We start from the raw sequence: 26,562 nt of genomic DNA on the forward strand, positions 1-26,562 counted from the left end.
GTGGCCTGTGCCGGGAGCGGCCAATAGGAGCCGAGCCGGCGGGCGGGGCCGGGGCGGGGCTGCGCGCAGGCCCCTGGGCCGCCCCCGCCTCTCTGCTGCCTCTCTTCCAGCTCCCGCGCGGCCGCCCGTTCCGTCTGCTGCAGACCCCGGGACCGAGGAGGCGCAGGGCCGCAGCCGCCGGGTAAGTGCCTGGCTTTCCGGCCGCGACCGCGCCTGTCGACCCTCCTCCGGCCCGCCCCCTCATTGCCCGGCAGCGCCCAGAAGCACCGGCGCCGGACTCCCGGGCCCTTACGCGGCAACGCTGCCTGGTCGGCCGCGGCCAGAGGGCTGGGGAGCGGGGCCGGGTCCTGGAGAGCCCCGGCGCGGGTGGGGCCTTTCCGGGGCTGCTGCTGCTCTCCGGCTCAGTGGGACGCGAGGTCCCGGGGTGCGCCGCCCTCCTGGTGGTGCCGCTGCCTGCGGTCGGCCCGATGCTGCAGGAGGGCCGGTTCCTGGCTCTCATCACTCGGCGGCATGGGGGTTGATTTCTCTCCCAGCGTCGCCGAGATCAGGTGTGAGGCCCGTCTTGCATCCCGGCGTGTGCGCCCTCGCAGCCGCGGTGCGTTTCACCTTCCTCTGCATCGCTCACACCTGCGGTTCATTCAAGAGTGTGCAACCTGGGCCGGGCGAGCTGCGTACTCTGGGAAAGGGCCCTCTCTTCTTTGAGTTGCACCTGAAACACGCCAGGTTGTCTCACGTTTTCATGGACTGGTGGAATTCATTTACTCGGAAAGTTAGTGTAGCTAAGGGTTTTAGCATAGTTTTAGGTGTGATTAGTTTCGTGTACAGCGGTTGCAATGACATTGTTCCTGCGCAAGAATTGCTAAACGTGTCGTAGCCCTGCGCGAGTCTACCTTCGTGCTCCTGTTGCGAGAAAAGTTGAAAGGCGTCAATTTTGCTCTTGATTTTGCTGCTGCCAAGCTTTGTGACTCAGTTAATTCATATGAGATAAGATAGATTCCTAAGACTTTTAAAATCCCACGTTTCGTGAATCTGATGAACTTGTTTTTCGTCCTGTACCTTTAAAAAGAATGGGAAATAGGAAAAATTCCATGGAAGATAGCCCTGCGGGGAACAAAGCTTTGTGAGCGCACCGAAGTTGAGAGGCTGGATTGAGGTTTAAGATTGGGAACTGAAAAGGGAGCATTGTAATACTGAAAGAACTTACCCAGAGTTAATTATATAAGAGAAACTTGGAAAGCTTTCAGAAGTTCCAGCAGCAGTTGCTGTATTTAATTACCTCTCTTTGCAGCTGTATAGATGCCGTAAGGGGAAGATAAATGCTAAAGTTATAGAAAATGTAATAGGATACGTAACGTATCTTAAGTGTAGAGAGAATGCTTTGGAATTATTAATTTATATAGGCATTTCCGCTCAGGAAACACTTTTTTGTTTGTTAATAGTTAAGAAATGTTTATATACCCCCCTCAGGAAAATCATACATTTATTTTGAGTATGTTGATTTCCTACCCTCCCACCCCCCCATCTGGCTTTTTATTGTATTCTTATTAGTTGCGCCAGTGTTTTTTTAAAACAGTCTTTGGAAAATAGTGTTTGGCTTTGTAGTTAAGTAGAGGAAGATCAGCTTTCCCTCAGGGAGAGCTCATTTTGAGTCCATAGCTGTGTGACTTGGCAAAGTCACTTTCCTTCTCTGAGGCTGGCTGTCCTCAGTTGTGAAACGTGATGATGCCTATTGCATAAGGTCATGGAGATTAACCAAAATCTTTTATGTGGAAAACAGAGCGGTGCCTGACATTAATACATGTCATGTATTAATAATGACAGCCATTGTCAGTACTGTGTTCACAGCTTAGAGAATTGGTCTTTGGGTTTTAGTTTAGCTAGTAAAGCAGGGCCCGAAGAAGAGAGCAAAGTGATCAGTGATCAACAGCCACTTCCCTTGCAGGACGCTGGAATTTTTGCAAGTTGTAAGTCCCTCCCTGAATCTCAGGCTGAACTCTTGCTCACACACTAGTGATTGCGAAGGGACAGTTCAGCCTCCCTGACTGTGTTGGCCTTCAGTCTTGGCACTTGAGTAGAGTTGGGATTTTGCCAAAAATTGAACTAGCAAGTTAAGGAATGTGTGTGAGGAGAATCCCTCCAAAGAGAGCTCCAAAACAAAGAAATGGTTGAAATGCTGAAGAGAAGTTTCAGCCCCAGGAGCTGAAGCCCTGTTGCAGCTAACTTTGGCCAGTACGCTTACTGGACCTACGGACTCCTATTCCAGTATTAACCAGAACCTCTTGTTTGGATGCTTGCCCAATTACTGATGCTCTTGGGTTGTTCTTTAAGCCGAGTTATTCCTTCTTTGACTCTGCAGACAATACGCTGGGAAGGCACAGTAGTCTTAACTGCTGAGGCATCTAGTCCTGCTTTGGGAAAGGAAAAGAGAAGAGCCCCAAAGTTATTTTTACTCTACTTTTAGTTAACTTTTAAACATCTTGTTAGTAGTTGAATAGAAAGTACTTTCGTACAGTTTAACCAGGGATACCAGAGGGGCTCTGGTTTGTGGAAGATAAGGTATTGTGAGGGTCCATCTGAATGGGGACTCACGGGTGGCTGTGTGCCTCATCCATGGTGATTCAAAACCGTGGGAGGCAACGCCACTGCAATGTGGCACCCTAGTTGAGTATTTGCATATGAGTATAACCCAGAACCTCTGGGTTTTAACATTATAACTAAAAAACCTAATTTTAAAGCCCGACAGAAAAAAAAAAAAGCCAAATCTCATTAAAACTAAACTAGCAAAACAAAGTAGACAGGAAACCAGAAGATTTAATGGGTGAGATGGCATGAAGTCATATACGATACAGTTTTTTAAAAACATTTTAAATTAGAGATCAGGTAAAATCCATTTCCCATACATTTTTGCTGACATTTTAGAGGATGTCTTTTGTGTTTGTGTGTATGTGTGTGTATATTTTGTATGTATGCATTTCCACTACACTGTAGGAAAAAAAATCAATGCTAAATAAGATGAATCAAAAGAACTATCTGTAGTGTCATCACTATCTGATCAACTACCTAAGTTATTTAAGTGATAAGTATTCCAAGGTGTTATTTGCCATCACTATTTGACTCATTGATGCTTGGGGATGCCCCTGAGGTCCTCATTCAGTGGGTGGGGCCCTAGTATTGTACTTCTAAGAAGCCCCTCAGACAGGTTAAGTGCTAAGTGAAGTCGCTCAGTCGTGTCCGACTCTTTGCGACCCCATGGACTGTAGCCTACCAGGCGTCTCCGTCCATGGGATTTTCCAGGCAAGAGTACTGGAGTGGGGTGCCATTTCCTTAGGAGCTGCTAAAAGGAGTCCTGTGTTCCACTCAGCACATGTAGCGTCACAGCCAAGAAGAGAATCCTAGAGGCCATGAGGGGTGGGGAATGGTTAATGATTTCCTTTTGGAGTTGTTAGTTGCAACAGGGAGGTGGTTAGGTGTGAGTAGAGAAATGGGGGCAGGGGCCAAGTGCATCTTGTAAACAGCGAGGGTCCATAGGCAGATAAAGGAAAGCAGGAACCTTCAGACTGACAGGAAGCGACACCATTTTGGGTGATAAGGGTCGGAAAAGCAGACAAAGAAATGTGGGAAAGATGGGAATCCCCTGCATCCAAATGTAATCCTTTGCTCTCTGTGCTCTTTTCACGATAGGGCTTCCCTGCGGCTCAGTAGTAAAGAATCTGTCTGCCAATGCAGGTTCGATCCCCGGGAAGATCCCCTGGAGAAGGAAGTGGCAACCCACTCCAGGATTCTTGCCTGGAGAATCCCATGGACAGAGGAGCCTGGTGTGGGCTACAGTCCACGGGGTCGCACAGAGTCAGACACAGCTGAGCGACTCAACAACAGCAAACTCTTACAGATAAGAAGTACCCATCTTGCACTGATGCCATGACACTTCTGATCTGAGCTAAATCCCTAAGACAAAAATCCTTCTTCCCCTCAGGAAAGTGGGGCTGGGATGAAAATCAGGGAATATGACCCCGAGGCTCATCCTTCTCCAGTAAATATTCCTCCCCTTCACTTGTATGCGCCTCGAAACCAGCTTGCCAAAGAAACTGCGGGTGGCAGCTCTTCACCTGTAAGCCTACTCTCCCTCTTTGCTTAAACTGTCACTTTACTTTCTTAATTTCTCTGCTTCATCTCCGAATTCTTTCATTATGAAGAAAGAACCTCCAATTCACTGACCACAGGGTGATGCAATATTTTGGAACTAGATAGAGGCACTGGAACAACTCTGAAGGTACTAAGTGCCCCTGAGTTGTTTGCTCTGGTGCTTTGTTTGCAGTATGTGAATTTTGCCTCAGTAAAAAACACTCTGGAAAAAATAGTGCTATCTGTATATTGTGTATTGGAAAAATTAATTATCCCTATTCAAATTGATTGAGAAGTATCAATAACCTCAGATACGCAGATGACACACCACCCTTAATGCAGATAGTGAAAGAGGAACTGAAGAGCCTCTTGATGGGGGTGAAAGAGGAGAGTGAAAAAGCTTAAAGCTCAACATTCAGAAAACTAAGATCATGGCATCCGGTCCCATCACTTCATGGCAAATAGATGGGGAAGCAATGGAAACTGTTACAGACTTTATTTTCTTGGACTCCAAAACCTCTGCAGATGGTAACTGCAGCCATGAAATTAAAAGACGTTTGCTCCTTGGAAGAAAAGCTATGACCAACCTAGACAGCATATTAAAAAGCAGAGACATTATTTTGCTGACAGGTCTGTCTAGTCAAAGCTATGGTTTTTTCCCGTAGTCATGTATGGATGTGCGAGTTGGACCATAAAGAAAGCTGAGCACTGAAGAACTGATGCTTTTGAACTGTGGTGCTGGAGAAGACTCTTGAGAGTCCCTTGGACTGCAAGGAGATCAAACCAGTCAATCCTAAAGAAAATCAGTCCTGAATATTCATTGGAAGGACTGATGCTGAAGCTGAAACTCCAATCCTTTGGCCACCTGATGCGAAGAACTGGAAAAGACCCAGATGCTGGGAAAGATTGAGAGGAGAAGGGGACGACAGAGGATGAGATGGTTGGATGGCATCACCGACTCAGCGGACATGAGTTTGACCAAGCTTCAGGAGTTGATGATGGACAGGGAAGCCTGGTGTGCTGCAGTCCATGGAGTCACAAAGAATTGGACACGACTGAGCGACTGAACTGACTGTTTCAAATTGACGACCTTCTGAGTATTGTTAGGAGCTTCCCTGGTGGCTCAGATGGTAAAAGCGTCTGCTTGCAATACAGGAGACCCAGATTCAATCCCTGGGTCGGGAAAATCCCCTGGAGAAGGAAATAGCAACCCACTCCAGTACTCCTGCCTGGAAAATTCTGTGGATGGAGGAGCTTCGTAGGCTACAGTCCATGGGGTCTCAAAAGAGTCGGACAAGTCTGAGTGACTTCACTTTCACTTGAGTATATATATTTCTGTTAAGACTTTTCTCTTAAATTAAGCACATTTTTATTCTTTCTATGATGTGTCTCATCAGTAGTACTCAGAGCTGCTTAGTAGTATTTTCTGCTTAATTAAAACACCACCATTCCTTTTGATCATGGACAGCCTCAGGTAGTAGCAGAAAGAACAGGAAACTTGGGCTCAAATTTGGGGGTTGTAGGTCCATTTCTGCCCCCGTGGCCATGTGGCTTTGGACAAGGCACGTTCCTGAAACTGGCTTTCCTGGTCTGTTTTTCTGTCCTATCCCAAACTTCTTGTGGGGGGATCCACTGAAATCATTTATATTGAACACTTTTGTAATGGCAAGCTACAGTACTTCTGCATGTCACTGTTACGTGGTTATTGTTTGGATTTTTAACTTGAAGTCAGCAAAATTCAAGAACGGGTTGAGGACAGTACATGGATTATTGGACTTATTATTAATATGTTTTACAGCTTGTAACTTATAGTGTTAATCATTATCTTACTTATGACTTCAGTAAGGCTAAGAATTAGTTAAATACAAATATTAAACTTTAAGGATATTAGATGAGTTTTTGGGAATGGTCCTTGTTCTTTGGTATAAAAATACATAAAACATGATGATTTTTAAGTTCCATGCCTAGGGAGCCTTCTATCTTACCCATCTGTAGCCACTCTGAATTTAGTTAACGTCCATAAATGAGAAATAGATACCAGTTTATCAGTCTACCAGGGTCCCCTTTGAGTTCCTGTGTTTTCTCTTGGTTTAAGCAAGCCGATTGGCCATCTTGTGAACCGACATTAGTGGTGACTTGTATGAGGTCGCCTGGGAAGACTCCCTGGACCTACAAAGAAAAAACCTTGGGCATGTTGCTTGCCAATGACTATAGTAAATTACTGGCCCAGAAGGTCATTCCGGTGTTTCCATATCTTACGCGACACCCCAACGAACTTTTTGGTCAACTGAATGCAGTTTTACTTTAAACTGACAAGAATTAAAGTCGATAGCATATACACAAAAGTGGGCTAGTTTCCGTGTCTCCTTTCAATGGGCGCAAGCCCAGATTTGCCAGCTGAAATCCCATGAAGCTGCAGAACATATAGTGAATGTGGGGACCTGGCTGCGGCAGGTGCGTGCATATATGTCACAGTGAGTGAGGGCGTGTGGACTCAAAGGAGGATGGAAGGCAACCTTTGTGAGTGTCTTTTTTGTGTTGGTTTTAAAAAATATACTTAATTTCCACAATAGGCCTAAAAGCTGGGCATTTTATTTCGCCTAGTGAAGAAAGGTATGGGCTCTACCCCTGACTGGTTGTCTTGGATGTTTCATCGATGAAGAGGATGGCGAATTGAAAAACCTAGAGGTTAACTGGGGCTTTATGAACAAGGAAGGAAGTGATGAGGCTCTCACCCCATAGTCTGCCTTGATTCTTCATCCCAGGCCTCCTCACAGCTGATAACACACTGTGGGTAAGAGAAGAGAGGTCACACTTATACACTGGAAGTATACTGTGGCCATTTTAGGTCAATAATTACCATTTTAACTTGAGACACTCACTGGGTTGCAGCATTTCTCTACTTCTGTGAATCTGAAGGACTTCATTGCCTCCCAGGAGGGACTCACTAAGACAGTGGCAAGCTAATAGCAAATAGCAAATTTAGCAAATATTTATTGAGTGTTGAAGAACAGGTTGAAGATAACACGGGCCACCCAGAAAATCGCCTTCATTGTATCACACTATACACATAACGCGTTTCAAGGTATTATTTTGGATTATTTATGGCCTATTACATAAGTCCACGTATAAAGTGATTTGGGGTTTAGGAGATAGGGTGCTTCGCTTTATAAGGTGAGGATCACCTTGGGAATTGTGGGGTTTTCCACGGGAGCGTCTGGTGGCACCCTCATCTGACTCTTTGCGACCCCGTGGACTGTAGCCTGCCAGGCTCCTCTGCCCATGGGATTCTCCAGGCAGGAATACTGGAGTGGGTTTCTGTGACCTCCTCCAGGGGACCTTCCCGACCCAGGGGTTGAACCTGGGTCTCCTGCATTTCAGGCAGATTTTTTTTGTTAGCATCTGAGCTACCAGGGAAGCCCATCTCCAAGTGAAACACAAGTTTAAAAAAGAAACTGCCAAAAAAAAAAAAAAGAAACTGCCTGTGTGAGAAGTTCCATTGAAACGTCTTACTTTTGTGTCCAGGAAAAACCCCGTTGGAGGCTATGCTTCTGTGAACGACAGACGGCGGTGAGCATGTCGGCCCTGAACTGGAAGCCCTTCGTGTACGGAGGCCTGGCCTCCATCACGGCAGAGTGCGGTAAGTAAGGAGCCCAGAGCGGAGGCTGGCCAGCTGCCCGCTGCATCCACCAGGCTTAGACTTTGGTCACGATAATTGGATATTGGATATTGGAAGACTGGTGTGAATGTAGTTCAAACACAGAATGTGCGATTTTCAAACACTTCGTCTCAGAATTCAAAATTTCTTTCTCCTCTTGGGAATCTTTTAAGACAAAATAGGGACTTTCTGGGTGGTCCATTGGTTGAGAATCCACCTTCCTATGCAGGAGACATGAGTTCGATCCCTGGTCTGGGGACTAAGATCCCATATGCCATGGGGCAGCTAAGCTCACTTGTCACAAGGAAAGATCCTGCATGACGCAACTGTCATAAGACATGATGTAGCCAAATAAATATTAAAAAAAAAAAATAGGTAAACAATGACTGACTGCTTATTAGCAGTTTAGGGTTCAAAGTTCAGTGGGGAGAAGGTTGAACCTGTTGCTAACAGAAGCCCCATGAATCATTGTTGGCTGACACCTGTCCCCATTCTCCTTGTTGTCCTTCCCACTCTGTCCCTGTGAACACATTTGACTCTAAAGAGGTTCGGGGGCCCCACGATCTTCCCAAACCAGAGGTGAGCAGCCGTCACCGCATCATCGTGTTCCCATCATGTTCGTTGTCCGTGTCCTGCTGCTGACTTCATCAGCTCCGTCTCCCATCACGGCCCGTGTGTTCCTTTATTCCTCGAATCATTCATTCAACACATGTTGGTGATTTGGTGAGAATTCCCTGGCGGTCCAGTGGTTAGGGCTTCCTGCTTTCACTGCCTGCGGGACCCGGGTTGATCCCTGGTCAGGGAACTAAGATTCCATAAGCCTCCTGCTGTGGCCAAAAGGAAAACAAAACAAAGTGAAACCCACGTTGACTGAGAGGCTGCTGCGTGCCAGGTGCTAGGTGGGTCACTGCTGACCTGGGAGGGAGGCTGCCCTGGGGTGAGCGCAGGGCCTGGAGCCGACGGGCTGGGACTCTGACCACGCACCCACCCGCCCCTGCCTTCGGTTTCCTCTGGACTCACTGACACAGTGACTCACAGTCACTGTGTACGGGTGTGTGTATTTGGATGGACGCTCTCCTAGGTACTATATTAAACATTTTAGCTTATATTAAGAGTCACTTTTGGAGAAGGAAATGGCACCCCACTCCAGTCCTCTTGCCTGGAGAATCCCATGGACGGGGGAGCCTGGCAGGCCATGGTCCATGGGGTCACAGCGTTGGACACGGCTGAGCGATTTCACTTCACTCAGTTCTTACTTTTTCACTGGAGGAGGACATGGCAACCCACTCCAGTGTTCTTGCCTGGAGAATCCCATGGACGGAGGAGCCTGGTGGGCTGTGGTCCATGGGGTCACAGGGTCGGACACGGCTGAAGTGACTGAGCTGCAGTGTCAAGAGTCACTTTTAAGCTGTAACACACAGTAAGAAACTCCTTTAGAAGAGGCATTTGTCTCCACTCATACTCAGCACAATATTAGCTTTCACATGTGTGAAAAATAGTAACTTTTATTTTATTTTTATTGTTTTATTATGATTAGTTTTTGGCCATGCTGCACAGCTTGCAGGATCTTAGTTTCCTGACCAGGGGCTGAAGCTGGGACATAGCAGTGAAAGCCAAGTCCTAACCACTGGGACTACCAGGGAATTCCCAGTCACTTAGAGTTTAGAATGGATATCCTGTTTGTATAAAGCATTCCAAGTACCTACTTTAGACAGCAGTGCAGCCTCTTCACATCCTATGTAGAAACAGATGGGACATAAATGCAAATATATGGAAAAGAAAATAGTTACGTGTTTTGATTCTTTTGATTCTTAATTTTTAATTTTAATTCTTTTATTCTTAATTTTTAATTTTAATAAAAAAAACTTTTGATTCTTAATTTTTTTAAAATAAGTACAAGACTGCAAAGTATCAAATTCTTAATTCTGCTTCTTAGTCTGAATGTTTCCTCAGTAATAAGTCACTGTGTATCCTTTATTTAGTGGAATTTCTTTCTATTAAGTGAAACCTTTCCTTCTGAAAAATTTTAAGGTACCTTTCCAATTGATTTAACCAAGACACGGCTCCAGATTCAAGGCCAGAAGAATGATGCAAACTTTAAAGAAATCAGGTATCGAGGAATGTTGCACGCATTAGTGAGGATAGGCAGAGAGGAAGGCCTGAAAGCGCTCTATTCGGGGTAAGTAGACGTTTCAAGTGGACAGACTTCACACTGAGACTTTACAGAGAAAAAGTACAAGTTTGGGGTGTATTTGAAAAGAGCAAGTAGCAAGGGTTGGTTTTTTTTCATTTCAACTTTGTTTTCTATGTGTGTTTTTTTTTTTTTCTTCTGCTCATTTTTTTTTCCCCATTTATTTTTATTAGTTGGAGGCTATCTACGTGTTTTATATAGTGAATGTTGTGGTAAAACTTTTTACTATAGTCAAATACAGATAATAGTACAAAAATTACGTTTGTTTTGAAACATTCTGTAGTTTAATTTTTTCCTCTTCCCTTGGTTATTACTGAGCTTTTTACTATAATGAAAATGATGTCCTGTTCTCCATGGACAAGAATTGCAGTGAAGAGCTTCTCTTTAGTCCAATGTTTAGGGAACATTGTGCTGTAGGCGCTGGATAGGAAAGTGATTAAGATGGGACCCTGTCTCTATCAGAGGCCCTGCAGGAGATCATTCATTTGGATGATTTAAACGAAGGGAGATTTAATGAAAGGGGCTTCCCTGGTGGCTCAGTGGAAAAGGACCTGCCTGCAGTGAAGGAGATCTGGGTTTGATCCCTGAGTCGGGAAGATCTGGAGAAGGGATTGGCTACCCGCTGCAGTATTCTTGCCTGGAGAATCCCATGGATAGAGGAGCCTGGCAGGCTACAGTCCATGGGGTCACAAAGAGTTGGACATGACTGAGTGACTAACACTTTCACTTTAATAAAAGGGCTGCTTAAGGGTTAAGGGAACAATCGAAGGGTTACCTAGAAACTGGCAAAATGAGAAATGGTTACACAGGCTAGGACCAAAGGAACAAGGACAAAGGAATAGTGTTCTCAGAGCCTACCAGAGCTGCAGCCTTGAAGGAGTCTGTAGGAGTGGTCGAGGGATGCTCTGCTAGTGCTTAGGAAGAGGAGGAGATACCTCTGCTTCTTCCTCCCCCTCCTCCTCTCTCTCCCACCTTCTACCTGCTGAATCCTCCTGGAAACAGCTAGCAAGGGAGCCGGGTGGTAGTGTCCAGCGGCAGCTCCTGCCCTGAAGGAACCGTTTAGAGCAGAGCATCCACATAGTGTGTGACCTCATCCGTGGAGGTGGTGGGGAAGGAGGAGACGGGCTGATGTCTCTTCCAGTTCCGGCCAGTATGCAGATGGAGGTTCCATTCCTTGGTCTAGGACCCAGAAGAGGAGAGCGGATCATTTGGAAGTAGGGGTAATTAGCTCAGTGTGGACTCTTGCTGTGGTGGTAGGTGCAGGGCATGTGAGTTGAGAAATCTGGGAAGCAGGTGGAAATGCACCCTAGAATCAGGGTTGGAAACACGAGTTTAGGAGTCCGCAGTCTTTGGTCAGTTGAAGCCATGCAAGAAGATGAGCTCATCTGCTGAGTGTGTGGAGCCAGGAGGGGAGAGAGGAAGGACGGAATCCCCTGGCCCCCCAGAGGACAGAGGTAGGATGTGCAGAGAAAGAAGAGGGACGGAAGAGGGTGAAGTTAAGGTGGCTTAGGGAGGAGATGATTGCAAGCAGGGTCAAGGGTGGGCTGGAGCAAATACCACAGAGGCAACAAGGCTTCATAAGATGCTGATTCAAAAGCGTCATTTGATTTAGTAATTGAGATGTCCCCTGGGTCCATTTTGGTGGGGGGAGGTTATTGATGGAGAAGTTGGAGGGAAGCCCCATTGCAGCCTAAGAAGGAAGTGGTAAGTGCGGCAGGAGTGCGGCAGGAGAGCCTGTGAGTGTGAATGCCACAGGGTGGTTCTGGGATCAGGGCAGGTCCCCGGAGGAAGAGGGAATAACTGGAATAAGGCCCCTGGGGAGGCGGGCGGTGAACTTCAGAGAAACCCTGGAGGATGCTGGCAGAGGCCAGATTTCATCAGGGGCCCTGTCCTGAGGAAGGAAAGCCCTCCACGATCAGGAAAAGAGAACTCTGTGTTCACGTATTCGTGGGCTGAACTATCACTTAGGGAGCTAATAACTTGCACACATTTGACCGAACCTGCCTGTGTTTTTGCTGAATTTTGAATTTTAAGAAAAATCCATCTTAGTGTAGTTTGCGGAAGGCAGATAACATGATTGTGTCCCTTGTGTGCACCCTCTAGAGGATTTTCAGTGACTTTGAAGAATTTCTTTGTCCCTTGGTTTGGCAGGATCGCTCCGGCAATGCTACGCCAGGCTTCCTATGGCACCATCAAGATAGGCACCTACCAGAGCTTGAAGCGGTTATTTGTCGAGCGTCCAGAAGGTGAGCAGGGCATCCTTTTTCCACTTGTGGACAGGAGGTGGGTTGTTTGTCTTTTTACTCAAGTGGTTTACGAACAGAGGAGAACTTTGGGCGTAAAGTCTAAACAAATTCTGCCGAAAGCATGTCAGCTTATCAGCTGGATTTAGGAGGGTAACAGTTAAAAGGAGCAATTTACAAAGTTCTTAATGAGTTATCGCCACAACATCCAGACTAGAGTATGTCGTTATAGTTCTAGCCTACTTAAAATTCTCTTAAGTCCTAGGAATTATCACCTATTTTTCAGGAAAGCAGACTGTATATCTTAGTATTAAGAACTCTGATTTTATTTTATTTTATTGCTAGTTGATTCTTTGACTTTGCTTTAATCCATAGAAGTTCCTATCTCTTTTTACAAAGGAGTGAGCACCAGTCACTGTTGGGTGAGGAGCAAAGATGCTTTAAAAGTGCTTCAGTGTATTCCAAATAAATATGGTGTGCTTGAAAATTTTATCTCCACGTTATCTCATAGGGTATCTTCTATTCTCTTACCAGCTGGTGTGCTACCTCATCTTAATTACAATAGTTACATTTACACACACGAGTGAATTGATGCATGGTTACTCTTCCATGATAATTCACATTCCTTTTTAGGTATCAAGAAATTTTGCTATGGGACCTCCCTGGAGGTCCGGTAGTTAGGACTTTGACTCACAGGACTCAGGTTGGTCCCTAGTTGGGCAGCTAAGATCCTGTAAGCCAAGTGGTGCAGTCAAAAAAGAAAAAAAAAAACAATAAAAAGAAGTAATTAAAAAAAAAAAAAGTTTTTCCTGAGCAAAATCTCTTCCGCCAACAAAATCCCAAATTCTTTTAAAATCACTTACTTCATTAAGTATATATTTCTTTATTCTCTTAAGTGAACAAGTGGTGTGTACGTGAATTTCATTTGTATATGCATTACTCACATGAAGAGTTCTATATATGTGAAAAGTCAAATAATGTGTCTTTGCAGATGAAACCCTTCTGATAAATGTGGTCTGTGGGATTCTCTCTGGAGTCATATCCTCAAGCATTGCTAATCCAACGGACGTTTTGAAGGTAGGCAGCCCTATATCTTGGGCTTCCCTCATAGCTCAGTTGGTAAAGAATCTGCCTGCAATGCAGGAGACCTGGGTTCAATTCCTGGCTTGGGAAGATCCCCTGGAGAAGGGAATGGCAACCCACTCCAGTATTCTTGCCTGGAGAACTCCACGGACAGAGGAGCCGGGCAGGCTGCAGCCCATAGCGTTCCAAGAGCCTGACACGACTTCGTGACTAAACCACCACCACAGCCCTGTGTCTTATAGGCACACTCTGCATTTTCTTCATGAGATCAACACTCAGATCATGAAAATTTGTGAATATAACACACTGTGCACGTGTGAATCTGTTTACAGTTTAGTGCCGTGAAGCCTCTGACTTAGAAAGATGCACTCGGTGGTTTTCCCACTGATGCAGGTGAGCTCACAAGTACAGCCTGTTCTTGGAGACGGTGGTGATTTGGGAGGTTTTGGTGATTAACCAGAGAAAAACGTTTAGGTTCGGATGCATTTCATTTGCCATTGAAAATCTCCTGTGTTTTATTGGTTCATGAAAATAGGTGGACTGCAAGTTTTACACTTGTCGAGGCTGCATGTTGGTGACCCTTTCTGAAGGCGTTATGTTATCCATTAATCTGACTCCAGGAAATAATAAAGAAAATATTTACTTAACCACAAGTAGACATACCTTATTAGATGACCTTGCCGACAGTACCAGGATACAGCCTTCTTAAATCCCTTGGGGCTAACTAATTAAAGTCAAAATTAGGTGCAAGTCCTTGTTTGAACCCTCTCAAGTTTTCCCTTTCCTTCCCTCCCTCTCCTTCTCTCCCATAATTACAAGCAGCATTCATTGCACTCTGCTTTGTACCAGTTGGTGTCCTGTGTGCTTAGAATCCAAGGATGACTAAGGCAAGGACCCTGCCTTCAGTCTTCAGTCTAGTAGGAGATTCTGATAACATCAAAGTTGTATATGGCAGGGACGCTACAGTTACACGGGTGCAAAGAGAGCTACCAGGCTGTAAGTTTACCCCGTGCTGGGGTTAGATTGCTAGAGAAAAGTTTCCACACTCATTCACCTCTTAAATGTTTGGAGAGGCAGTTACTGCATTTTGTCTTATTTTCGCATGTTACCATGGCAGTAGCAATCACCTTTAGAGTTCGAGGTAAATGCATGTGCTCCCTCAGACAAAATAAGATACCAGTTTTTAGTGAAAAGTCCCTCTTCATTTTTAAAAATGTGGAGAGCTACATCAAACGTTATTTTTATGTTGACATCTTGGTCATGTGAATTCCATGGCTGTGGTAAAGTTCACTTGTAAGTTCAAGTGTAAAAGAGTGTGACGGCGTCACATGCTGTCCTTTGGCCAGCACGTCCACATACCTTTCGGTTTGGCTGGAGTGAAATAATAGTGGCGTGGAGTAACTAATTTAAGAAGAGTGCTTGCCCATGCTTGATGCTGCCAGGCACACTGGATACTCATTAATTATGTGAAGTCTTTAGAATTAACACTCAGAGTCTCTTTCCTGCTTAGTAACCTAGAGGAAAATATGCCACTTTCTTTCCATTTCAAAAGACTATTAATAATAACAATAGTTTTGTTTTGACACTTAATGAGCTACTACCTGCAATACTCTGGACTTTCCTCGATGCTTTTTGATGATTCCAAAGTGCCTAAGAACCAATCCATATAAACTTAAGCTAGCTTTATAGTAATGTATATGGTACAGTTTTTTTTCTTTTAACGGTTATTAAACAGCAGATTTTTTTTTTTCTAGTTTCTTTCTCACGTTAGTCTTTAATCTTTAGATACGGATGCAAGCTCAAAGCAGTACCCTTCAAGGAGGAATGATAGGCAACTTCATTAACATTTACCAGCAAGAGGGCACGAGAGGACTGTGGAAGGTGAGCTGACTTGGTTCTTCTTCTTTAAAAAAAAGGTTTTGTTTTCCCTATTTCCATTATTTTATCTAATCCAAATGGCATAATGAAGTAACTGAAGAATGACATCTGCCCTTGAAGGGATCTTCTTCCTTAACTTCCTTGATTTGTAAAATGAAAACATGTCATGATTTTACATCAGGAATGTGTCATGATTTTACAGTAACTTTTGTGTAATTCACATGGAAGAAATGCTATGAAGGCTGAATTTTTGTTTGTTTTTTTCTTTTTTAAGTTCTTAGGGAGAAGGGCGTACAGTTATGTTGGGTTTTTTCAGTGGTATGGTGTCATGGCTTCTGTGAAGACCGTTAATCAGGCGCTGGTATGGAATGCTGTTTCCTAGTATTCTAGGGACTGTCAGTTCATAGAATGATCCGAAAGGCGACCCAGTCCCATTCTCTCCGTACGTAGAAGGAAACCGGAGGCGCTGAGCGGTGACTTGTCCTGGTAAAGGTCGTACAGTTAGTACCAGAATCAGAATTAGACTTTGGAGCTTCTGACTTCTTGCCCTCTGTCACTCTGCATTTCTACCCACCAGCAGGCAGATGTATAAAAGTTGGCCATCGTTTGTGGGGGAGAGATGTCTGAATCTTCATTATTGATGTTTTCACCCAGGGTGTGTCCCTTACTGCTCAGAGGGCTGCTATCGTGGTCGGCGTGGAGCTGCCAGTCTATGACCTCACCAAGAAGCATCTGATTCTCTCAGGCCTGATGGGAGACACGGTGTATACCCATTTCCTGTATGTTTATGGATTTTTTTTTAATTAATGTTTTAGGTATGCATGACTTTAGAGTGGAAATTGACTACAAATTTATAGACATTTTAAAGAAAGTGTATTATAAAAGTATTATATTCTCATATTTGAAAATTATGGTACAGAAGTAAAGCAGGAAAAGGTATAATAAGCCTTCATCCTTTTACGTGGCTAGCCATTGTTAACTGTTTGATATGTACCTTCAGGTTTTTCTATGCACATGTAAGTACATCTACAAAAATATATTGCTGTGTTGTGCTCAGGCGTGTCTGACTTTTTACGACCATGTAGACTGTAGCTCCTCAGTCCATGGGTTTCTCCAGGTGAGAATACTGGAGTGGGTTGCCATGCCCTCCTCCAGGGGATCTTCCCAACCCAGGGATCGAACCTGAGTCTCCTGCATTGGCAGGTGGATTCTTTAGCACTGAGCCACCGGGAAAGCCCCACAAAAGTATATCACATGTGCTTTATTATGCAACTATGATCGTGTTTAGCATTCTTTTACTTCTATTTTTATATTTTAAAAATTTTTTCAACTTTATTGAGGTATAAGTAGCAAGTAAAATTGTAAGATATTTAAAGTGCACAATGTGATTTGATACATATGTGTATTGTGAAATGATTACCCCCATCCAGTTAATTAACACATCCATCATTTTGTGTGTGAGAACAAAATTATTCTACTCGTAGCAAATTTAAATTATGTATGATACTGTTACCAACCATAGCTACCATATTATATATTAGACCCTCAGACCTTATTCATTTATTATTTTTAAAATTAATTATTTTGGAGTATAGTTGCTTTATAGGGCTTCCCAGGTGACTCAGTGGTAAAAAATTCACCTGCCAATGCGGAAAACTCTGGTTCGATCTCTGGGTCAGAAAAATTCCCTGGAGAAGGAAATGACTACTCACTCCAGTATTCTTGCCTGGGAAACCCCATGGACAGAGGAGCCTGGGGTAGCAAAAGAGTCAGACCAGGACTGAGTGACTAAACAAGTTGCTTTATAAGACCCTCTTCATCTTAAAACTGAAAGTTTGTGTGCCTTTCCCAACCTCTCCCCTGTTTCCCCCAGCCCCTAGCTCTCACAGTCACTTTTCTACTCTCTGTTTCTATGACGTTTGGCAACTTTGGAGACTGTTCTGATTCTCACGCCTCAGCTGGACGGGGAGTGCTAATGCCATCATCTGGGGAGAGGCTAGTGAACCACTTACATCTTACACTGCACAGCAAAGACGTTCCCAACAAAGACTTATCTGTTCAAAGTGTTAGTAGCTCCGAAGCCGTGAAACCCGACTCTTGAGTTAGTTGATGCCAGAACGGGTCTATGGTCCAGGTATCAGTTTAGTAGTCTCATGGGCCCCTGGTGGGCATTATATTACAGTGAGGAAATCTTTGTCTCTGATCTCTTAGGACAGGATAGTTATGATACAGCTAAAATTACTCTGATGCCTGTTTATAGGTGGATAGATAGATAAATAGATCCTCCTTGGAAGATGTTCCTTGTATGTTTCTGTATTCCTTCCTGTTTCTACGACAGCCCAGAACCTCAAAGGTATTGTTAGCCGGGACTGGAATTAATAAGCCAGGACAAACAGTGCCGGTGTTTAGAAGTCTGTGTAGCACTTAGATAAGGTCCTGATTCGCATGCGTTCTGTCTTGTTACCTGTTACCCATTAACCTGATTTGGGAGGAGGCTGTTTCCTGCCTTTGATATGCTTCTCTAATGGTCTCCTTTATAGCTCAAGCTTCACCTGTGGGCTGGCGGGAGCCCTGGCCTCAAACCCTGTGGATGTGGTGAGGACACGTATGATGAATCAGAGAGTCCTCCGCGATGGCGAATGCCCCGGCTACAAAGGTACCCTGGACTGCTTGTTACAGGTGAGTGGGGCTGTCCGTCTGTGCACTGTTGTGAGTTCTTTCTGTGGCTTCCATGTTACCCTCTGAAGATTTTCTCTTCATGATTTAAAAACGCAAGGGTTTAGAGCCCGATGACCCTCTGGTTCTGTCACTTGTAATCCTGTGACTGTGGTCTATGTACAGACAGTGTACACCTCCATTTCCTCACAAGTAGCACGGTGATATCACCTGTGTCACAGGATTATTATAAAAACATTGCGATAATACTGCCGAAATGGTTACCATGGTGCCTGGAATAATGTCATGTAGAAATATTGTATATATTTATAATAAGTATAAGCATAATAATAAAGCCTTGTTCATAGAATATATTAATTAATATAAGGGACACTGGTGAAATAAGCACATTTGCTTAGTCTTCAACATTCTGTGGATTGCTTCTGTCTGTGAAACTGCCCCCCAAATATATGTATACATATATATATATATACATTTTAAAATTTATATTTATTTAATCAAAGAAGTGTCTAAGTTTTGAGGGCTTAATATAACTACGATGAGTGATCTCTAAAGCCTTGAGATGGTACAGTATTTGCCTAACATAGGGGCTTTTATAAATACAAAATTTAATGAGTATTTAGAAATGAAAGTTCATTTTTCTTCTGTCTCTGCTCTGCTGTGAAGGGTGAGAAAATACTCATATTTTCTGTGATGACAGTAGAAGTGTGTCTGCTTCCAGAATATATCGCCTTCCTGTTGAGTCAAACTGGAATGAATATCCTTCATTCAGACATCTCTGAAAGGAACCCATGAATCGTAACCTTAATTCTCAGTTTAAATAACTGGGCCTACTGTTGATGAGTAGATGACAGTTTGGGACTGTCTCTGCTACTGACTGCCAGCAGCCAAGATGAGGGACCACTTCTGTGGTTGCTGTTTCCGTCATGATGCTGGCACACCTCTAGACTTCAAAATACTGCTTTAATGAAGCAAAGATACTTAATGTTGTCCATCCAACAACATGAAGTAAAGGTGCCCTGAATTATACCTTTATCACTGTTGTCTCCCTTTCTAATTTATGACCTGTTGTGAGTCCACATGGCAAGGAGGCAGTAGACTCTAGTTTGGAATTAAATCTCACTTCATCCAGCTCCTGTTTGCTTTGGGTGTGGGATGGTTTGGTACAGAGTCTGAGTCCTCACCTAGGCAGAAAGCTTTAAAGAACAAAGAGAGGCAGTGGGCAATGATATCGTAGATAGTCCTTCCAACAGAACTTTATTTTTAAGAAAAATAGACCAGTTCAGTTCAGTCTGGCTACTAATTATTGGGGAATATTTGACATAATTGGAAAGTTGGGCGCTAACTTTTTTTTCCCCCTCTCCCTTCTAACAGACATGGAAGAATGAAGGGTTTTTTGCTCTATATAAAGGGTTTTGGCCAAATTGGTTGAGACTTGGTCCTTGGAATATTATTGTATCCTTTTCTGTTGTAGTAGATCTGAACAAAGATATACTGAAAGAATGTTGTTTGCATAAACTATCAGGTTATTAACTATAATTAAAAGGAGATTTTTTTCTCTTTTGAATTCTTCTCATTCAAGAAGTTAACTATTTAGTTTCTTTATACACAGGTATAAAGTCTCTCTGCCAGGCTCTGTGAAACTTGGTTTAATGATGGTGTTCTTGAAAGCCAATGATATCAATGAAAACCTTTATTTAGACTCTGCTCTAGGAGCTGAGTATGTTTATGATTTCAGAGAGAGACAAGGATTTATTTATTTATTCTGTAAATCCCTGGCCACCCTTGGGCAGGATGTGGTTTGGCAGCTATGTTTAGAATGCTTGAGAGTGCCCAATGATAGGAATTAGCTCCAGAATTATTTGCCTGATAAGCAGTTTGTCCATCACACCAAAGTGAGAGGCAGGAAAGAAACAACAGTTTATTAGGAATGAAAGAATTGTAAAGTAGGAGATGTTGGTTTCTACCACCCTTGTTCTACTTAAAAAAAAAATATTTTTAATTGAGTATACTTGCTTTTCCACCTCTGTTCGTCATTATCTGTGCTTCCCTCCCATGGAAGCTTGCCTACCGGCCACCCTGGAGGAGAACTTCTAGGGTTCCTGCCTTCTCTTACAGACTTGACTATTCTGTACAGTCTTCCCCAATGTTAGAAAAGCTAGCAGTGTGGATGTACTCCCAGAAGCTGTTGCAGCTGATGCGAGGGATTTGTGTGCCTCGACTGTGGTCTGTCTCTTCCAAGCCGATCTTGGGAAGGCTCCTGGGGAGCTCTTCTGGGGTGTTTGAGGATGGAGCCCCTCATATTTCATCATGCTCACAGCACATTGTCTGCCCAGACATGTTTGTTAGGAGGTGTGTGCTATTTGTGGGTCTGTTTTGATGGGTCAGGATTAAGATGGCATAAAATGTCAGCCTTAACTAATACACCTGCAGTTCTTTGTGACCTATGAGCAGCTGAAGAAACTGGATTTGTGACAGGTCAAGACTGCATGAGACATCCTCTGAAAACGCTCACCTCTGAAATAGCGAAGCTTCCTGTCTTTCCCACTGCTTCTCACTGCTTGGCCCGCCACAGATTGGGGTGTGAGCAACAGGTGAGGGCTGGGTTAGCTCAGATCGCTGTGTCCCCCGTCGGACGCTCTGCACCAAATGTTTAACGGCCTCGACTGTAAGATCCAGACACTAGTCCTTACCATTCAAGTGCCCTTCGACATCAAAGATAACAGGAAATGCATGTTTCTTGCTAAAGAAAACTTGCATGAAGGTCAGGAACTGTGGACTGTTTCCTTCAGGCGAAGAGTAACTCCTGGTGCACCTCAGCTCATAGCGGAGACTCCCAGACTGTTGTGAAGAAGCTCTTTGGAACTGTGGGATGGAACATCTGAGATGGTGTTATTGTTCCTGAGCTTCTGGGGGGGCTTTGGCTTCCTGTCCGCTGAAGAAATTCACACATGGAGACCTGGTGTACCCCAAGTATAAACAGGGCAGGATAGAGATCCCTGGAACATTGCACTGCTTTGTAATTTTCTATTTTGGCAGGATCTTTCACTTATAATAAGTGACTTTTAAGCCTTTGAGCACTCGACCTTTGTGGGGAATTGTTACAAAGTATTACCATCTAAGCTCATGATGGTGTGAGAGGTTGGCTTGGAAGGTAGCAAAGTCGGTGTTGTGGGAGGTGTGTTTAAGCAACTTGGGTTCTGTCCTAGGTGATGGTAGTACTGGGTTGGCCAAAACGTTTCTTCAGGTTGCAAGAGTGTGGGGAAAATCCGAACGAACTTTTTGGCCAACTCAATAATTTTCTCTTGTGATATTAGCAAAGTTTCTGTCTCCCAGCCTACAATAGGGGTAATAACATCTGTTGATACTGAGTGTCAGGTGAAGAAAACAGTAGCTCCTACTACTAGACTTGTAGGATAAGTGTCTTTACATCATGGTGTTGTATAGCCATAATTCCAGAATAAATAGTTCCTATGTGTGAAGAGAGTCATTTTATCATGGACTTCTCCCAGGTGAGGTCCTGTGATAAAACTCTTGTGAAAGAAAGGCTAACGTGCTGTTGTGTTTCCCGTAGTGAAATGTGGCAAGTTAATTGAAGAGTTGCTTTTTCCAGATTTCCCGGGTTTTACTTTAGTTCTGGTCACATTTGTTAAAATATTTCCTGTCTTGGACTTCTTTATCAGTTTGGATGGAAAATACTTGCTTGAAATTTGAAAAGCAATATTTTTGTATACCTAGAGTCTGATACGGAGAAGGCAGTGGCACACCACTCCAGTACTCTTGCCTGGAAAATCCCATGGACGGAGGAGCCTGGTAGGCTACAGTCCATGGGGTCGCGAAGAGTCGGACACGACTGAGCGACTTCACTTTCAGTTTTCACTTTCATGCACTGGAGAAGGAAATGGCAGCCCACTCCAGTATTCTTGCCTGGAGGGTCCCAGGGACGGGAGCCTGGTGGGCTGCCGTCTGTGGGGTCACACAGAGTTGGACACGACTGATGTGACTTAGCAGCAGCAGCAAAGTCTGATAAGAGGTATATAATAGCTTCCTTCTTTTCTTCTAAAGACAGGATATCATTCTTCTTTCTCGTCTTCATCTTACTCTTTTCAAAATAAAAAGTGACTCTGAGAGAGTCCCAGGACCTTTATACTTCTGGGAGACATCCCTAGGAAAGAAAATATATTCAACATTCACTTGGGTAACTTTGGTTCTACCCTTAGAGTGTGTTCAGTTGTGTCCGACTCTTAACTACCCCATGGGCTGTATCCCGCCAGGCTCCTCTGTCCATGAGACTTTCCAGGCAAAAATACTGGAGTGGGTTGCCATTTCCTCCTCCAGGGGGTCCCCCCAACCCAGGGATCGAACCCATTTCTCTTGGGTCTCCTGTGTTGGCAGGCAGGTCTTGACTGCTGCGCCACCTCGGAAGCCCTGTGAGAGGGACAGTAATACGTACTTGCTGGGGCTCCAGGACAGGCACCTTTGCGGTATATGCAGGTTCCCAGTCCGTCCAGCCCCTGGACTGCTTCCTCCTTCGAAGCAGAACAGAAGGCACGCAGATTTTTTGGGGGGATTGGGCAGTTTTTCTCCTGGTCTCTCTCACCTTGCCTTCTATATTAATGCTGACTTTGAAAATAAGATTTTGTGAAGCAGGATTTCTGTTCCAAAAGTAAGAGCTAAGACAAGAAAGGAGGAGGTCAGAGGGGCAGGTAGGTGTTGATTGCTTCAAGATTCAGATGGAAGTCTAGTTCTCGCTGACCAGCTCCGGGTGTGATATTAGAGAGCTGACCCTCTTCAGGCCTCGTCCCTCGTACTAAACCATATGTTTAAAGAGGAGACTTCTCTTCTTACCAGAACATTCCATTGATGTAAGGGCTTTCTATAGAAAGGCTTTCACTTTTGGGTTCCTTGAGTTTAAAGGATGACTTTTTATGAGCCACTCTTTGTTTTTTCCCCTTAATGTAGAAAACATTATAAGTGTACATATAATTCCTAAAACAGTAGAAGTGAGTTCATTTTGAAGACCGTGAAAAGATTGAATGTCATGCACTATTCATTATATCAGTTTATTCCAATATGTTCATTTTCACACCAGGATGAAAAGAAAACCAAACCTCTCTGTAAAAGGTAAGCACATTTTTAAGACAAAAATGCTGTATATCTTCAGTGCAGACTTATTATAAATACCTTATAGAACCGAGTCTTAACCTGTTTTGATTTTTTTTTTTTTCTGTTCCCTGAAAGAGTTATGCAGTTGTTGAAGCTTCTAACCAAGGAAGAACTTGAAGGACTGGGAGATTTGGTCTCCTTGTCTCCGGGGCTGTGACTATAAGTTCCCTCCCTCCACCCCCTTGGGTATTGTTAAATGTAGCAAAGGGATTTTTAGCTTTTATAACCCAAATGAAGAAAGTGGATTTTTTTTGTTTGCTTGTGGATTTGTGTAATCATTGATGACTAAGTTTGGCTGATTGTGATACAAAGAACGGCTTCTGTTTTCTGTATTTATTCATGCACCAGAAATAGTGTATATTATTATATAAAGACTATAAAAGTTTTCATAAGCCTTTATATTTTGAACTCTTTATTTAAACATTGTTGGAAAATGTGGCATAAACCTTGTGTCATTATTTAATAAACTGTAGTAATATATAATAATAAAAATGATTTGTGGTATTTCAGATGCATTGAAACATTTGAACAAAGACAAGCTCTTAAACCGTCCGGGAAGTTGGAGTAGATCTGGCATTTGTGAAGGTGGCTGCAGACATTTCTCTCTGCTTAGAGAAGTTGTTGAGATCATCTTACTAATTGCCTGGAGACGTGTGTGGCCTCCCAGTCTGCAGCTCAGTAGGGGCCGGTGAATTTGGCTCATTGGGTTTGCTGGGCAAGGCAGCTTTGAGATTACGGAACACAGGTGGGATGCCATCAGGGTCTTGAAATTTCAGGACCCCCGCAGTCCTTCTAACGCCTGGTGTTGGCAGGATCCTTGGTTAACTGTTGGCTAGGTGGACACCTCTGGTTGTGATAAAACAACCAGGGGATGAAATGCAAACCTGGTTCATTACTTATTTATTTTTTTACTTGAAAATATTTTCTAGGTGCCTGTCTTAACATTTGAAATAAATTCAGTGGTCTATTGAAAAAACGGAATTGGCAAAAAAAAAAAAGGAAGCCTTGTGGTCTCTGGTCCCCTGCCTAAGAGATCAGATGACATACCTTTATGTGATCGAGTTCACATGAAGGTCAGTGGGAGGAGCTGGCTGCTGGTGAACCTTAAATGCTTGGAGAATTCACATCCCACTGGATCCGGGCACCTGTTAGACACACTGGGCGTGGAATCCAGGCTATCTATTTTTAAAGGCACAGCTGAGAAAATCTGATGGTAAGCTTTTGGTAGATGACAGCTGCTCCACCCTGAAGCAGAGTATGGGAATAGAAGACAAAGGCAATGGATGGATCAGTTTCTTGCAAACTTGATGCAAATCATGGGACCAAGAGCAAAAAACTGGAAGCTCCCTATGCCTATATGTCCCTTGCTGATATAATAATCTGTACAGTAGCTTACCACGGACTCAGGAGAAGAATGAGTTATATCTCAGTCTGCTGACCTGGAAAGATATACATGATATGCTATCATAAGAAACAAGATGGAGACTTCTATAGGTATATCATGAACTCATCGCTTAGAGGAAAAAGCACAATCTTATGTCAGTAGAGAATGGTTGTAAAGGTTGTGGATTAGGCTTCTCCAGAGAAAGAGGGACCAGTGGGATGAGTGTGTGTGCCCATGCATGGTTTATTTTAAGGAATATGCTTATGTGACTGTGGGAGGCTGGCAAGTCTAAAACCTGTAGGGCAGTTAGGCAGGACAGCAGACTGGAAACTCAGGCAGGGTTTTAGTTGTCTTTTTTTTTCTCTTTGGCTGTGCCATGCAGCTTGAAGCAGTGAATACACTGGACTGCCAGGGAACTCCCTCTGTTTTAGTCTTAAGTCAGAATTCTTTCTCTGGGAAATCAGTTTTTCCCTCCTAAGATCTCTAACTGATTGAATGGGGCCCCCCCATATTATGGAGTGTAATCTTTTTTTAAGCGCTTTTTAAAAACTTTTGTTTATTTTTTGGCTTTATTCCTGTACGCAGGCTGTTTCTAGTCTCAGTGAGTGGGAGCCTCTCATTGCGGTGGTTTCCCTTGTTGCAGAGCACAGGCTCCAGGGCTCACGGGCTTCGATAGTGGAGTCCTGGGCTGTGGAGCTCGGGCCCAGCAGTTGTGGAGTACAGACTGAGCTGCCCCTCGGCACGTGAGATCTCTGAGCAGGGATAGAACCGTGACCCCTGCATTGGCAGGCAGATTCCTAGCCAGGGAAGTCCAATATGGAGTGTAATCCTAATGTCAGCTGATTGTAGATGTTATTCACAGCTGCACGTACCTTCATGGCAACATCTAGGCTAGTGCTTGCCATATATCTGGGCACTGAAGCAAGGTCAAATTGACACAAAATTGAATCATCACAGGGAAGAAAATTATTAATATTTTCTTTATGCATAATTGTATTGGTTGGTTTGAAAACTGATGTTTTGCCATTTAAAGAAAAATCTTAAAGAGGGCTAATTTGGAATACAAATGTTCAAGGTACATATAAGTGAAGGGAATTGGGGGGAGTTAGAGTTGCAGTATATGTAATAGTCTACTTGTATTTTAACTATGTTTGTAAAGTATACCTAATGCCTGTCAAACATAAAATTGAGCTGAACGGTTAAATGGGAAACTTGTTTATTTCAGTTTTAACTACTTCCTGTTCCTCAGTAAACTTAGTACTTTTATAATTTAGAAAGTTTTTTTAACTTTCTTTTTTTTTTTGGACAGTGGGGGAAACCTCTAGAAGAGTGTATCATGTACACACTTAGCCTCTAAACTACACAGTATGTTATACAATTTTTAGACTTACTCTGACATAATGATATGCAGTTTCATTGTATTATATATGGTAGAGTGACCACTACATTTTTAAGAGGTTTTGCTTCATCAATTATAATCTTGCAAATAGATTTCTAAAACAACCCACAATTCTCTATGGAAAGAGAAGCTGACAAAATGTAAGCTATTACTTCTGGGCTGAATGTATGTATGAGAATCCCAGTGATTTTTGACTTAAAAGTAGGTCTGCATCTAACAGTTAATGCCAGGGTTATGCACATCCAAGAACTGTTTCATTTTGAATTGTCACTACTTTACCTCTTATTTTGGTGCAGGGGAGAGAGGGCTGTGTGACACCCAGGATCTTAGTTCCCTGACCAGGGATCAGACCTATGCCCCCTGCAATGGAAGTGTGGCATCCTAACCACTGGACCGCCAGGGAACTCCTGCATCATTATTTTATTTAAATATTTATTTGCTTTTTTATTTATATGGCTGCACCGGGTCTTAGTTATGGCATGCAAGATCTTTAGTGGCAGCATGAATGCATGCTTAATCGCTAAGTCGTGTCTGACTCTTTGCGACTCTGTGGACCGTAACCCACCAGGCTTCTCTGTCCATGGGATTCTCCAGGCAAGAATACTGGAGTGGGTTGCTGTGCCCTCCTCCAGAGGATCTTCCCCACCCGGGGATCTATCCCATCTCTTACATCTCCTGCAGCGTCAGGTGGGTTCTTTACAAGTGCCACCTGTCTTAATTGCGGCATGTGGGATCGAGTCCCCTGACCAAGGATGGAATCTG

General features: G+C 43.7%; 1 protein-coding gene across 2 annotated transcripts; it reads left to right on the forward strand.

Moving 5' to 3' along the window:
* Positions 1-68: 68 nt before the first annotated feature.
* On the forward strand, positions 69-25,670 carry SLC25A30 (solute carrier family 25 member 30). 2 transcript variants are annotated; one of them, XR_009691429.1, is made up of 11 exons: positions 69-181; positions 7,648-7,762; positions 9,812-9,959; positions 12,123-12,217; positions 13,206-13,291; positions 15,083-15,178; positions 15,830-15,954; positions 17,716-17,854; positions 19,226-19,306; positions 20,285-22,975; positions 23,093-25,670. XR_009691429.1 is itself a non-coding variant. In XM_061133817.1 (10 exons), the coding sequence occupies exons 2-10, from the start codon at positions 7,699-7,701 to the stop codon at positions 20,324-20,326; spliced, it is 876 nt and encodes a 291-aa protein (XP_060989800.1). In that variant the 5' UTR covers positions 69-181; positions 7,648-7,698; the 3' UTR covers positions 20,327-25,670. The 2 variants fall into 2 exon arrangements, 1 of the variants encoding a protein (XP_060989800.1); XM_061133817.1 differs by having other exon boundaries at positions 20,285-25,670.
* The last annotated feature ends 892 nt before the right edge of the window (positions 25,671-26,562 follow it).

The sequence above is a fragment of the Dama dama genome, chromosome 30, assembly GCF_033118175.1.
Source record: "Dama dama isolate Ldn47 chromosome 30, ASM3311817v1, whole genome shotgun sequence".
Taxonomy (NCBI): Eukaryota; Metazoa; Chordata; class Mammalia; order Artiodactyla; family Cervidae; genus Dama; species Dama dama.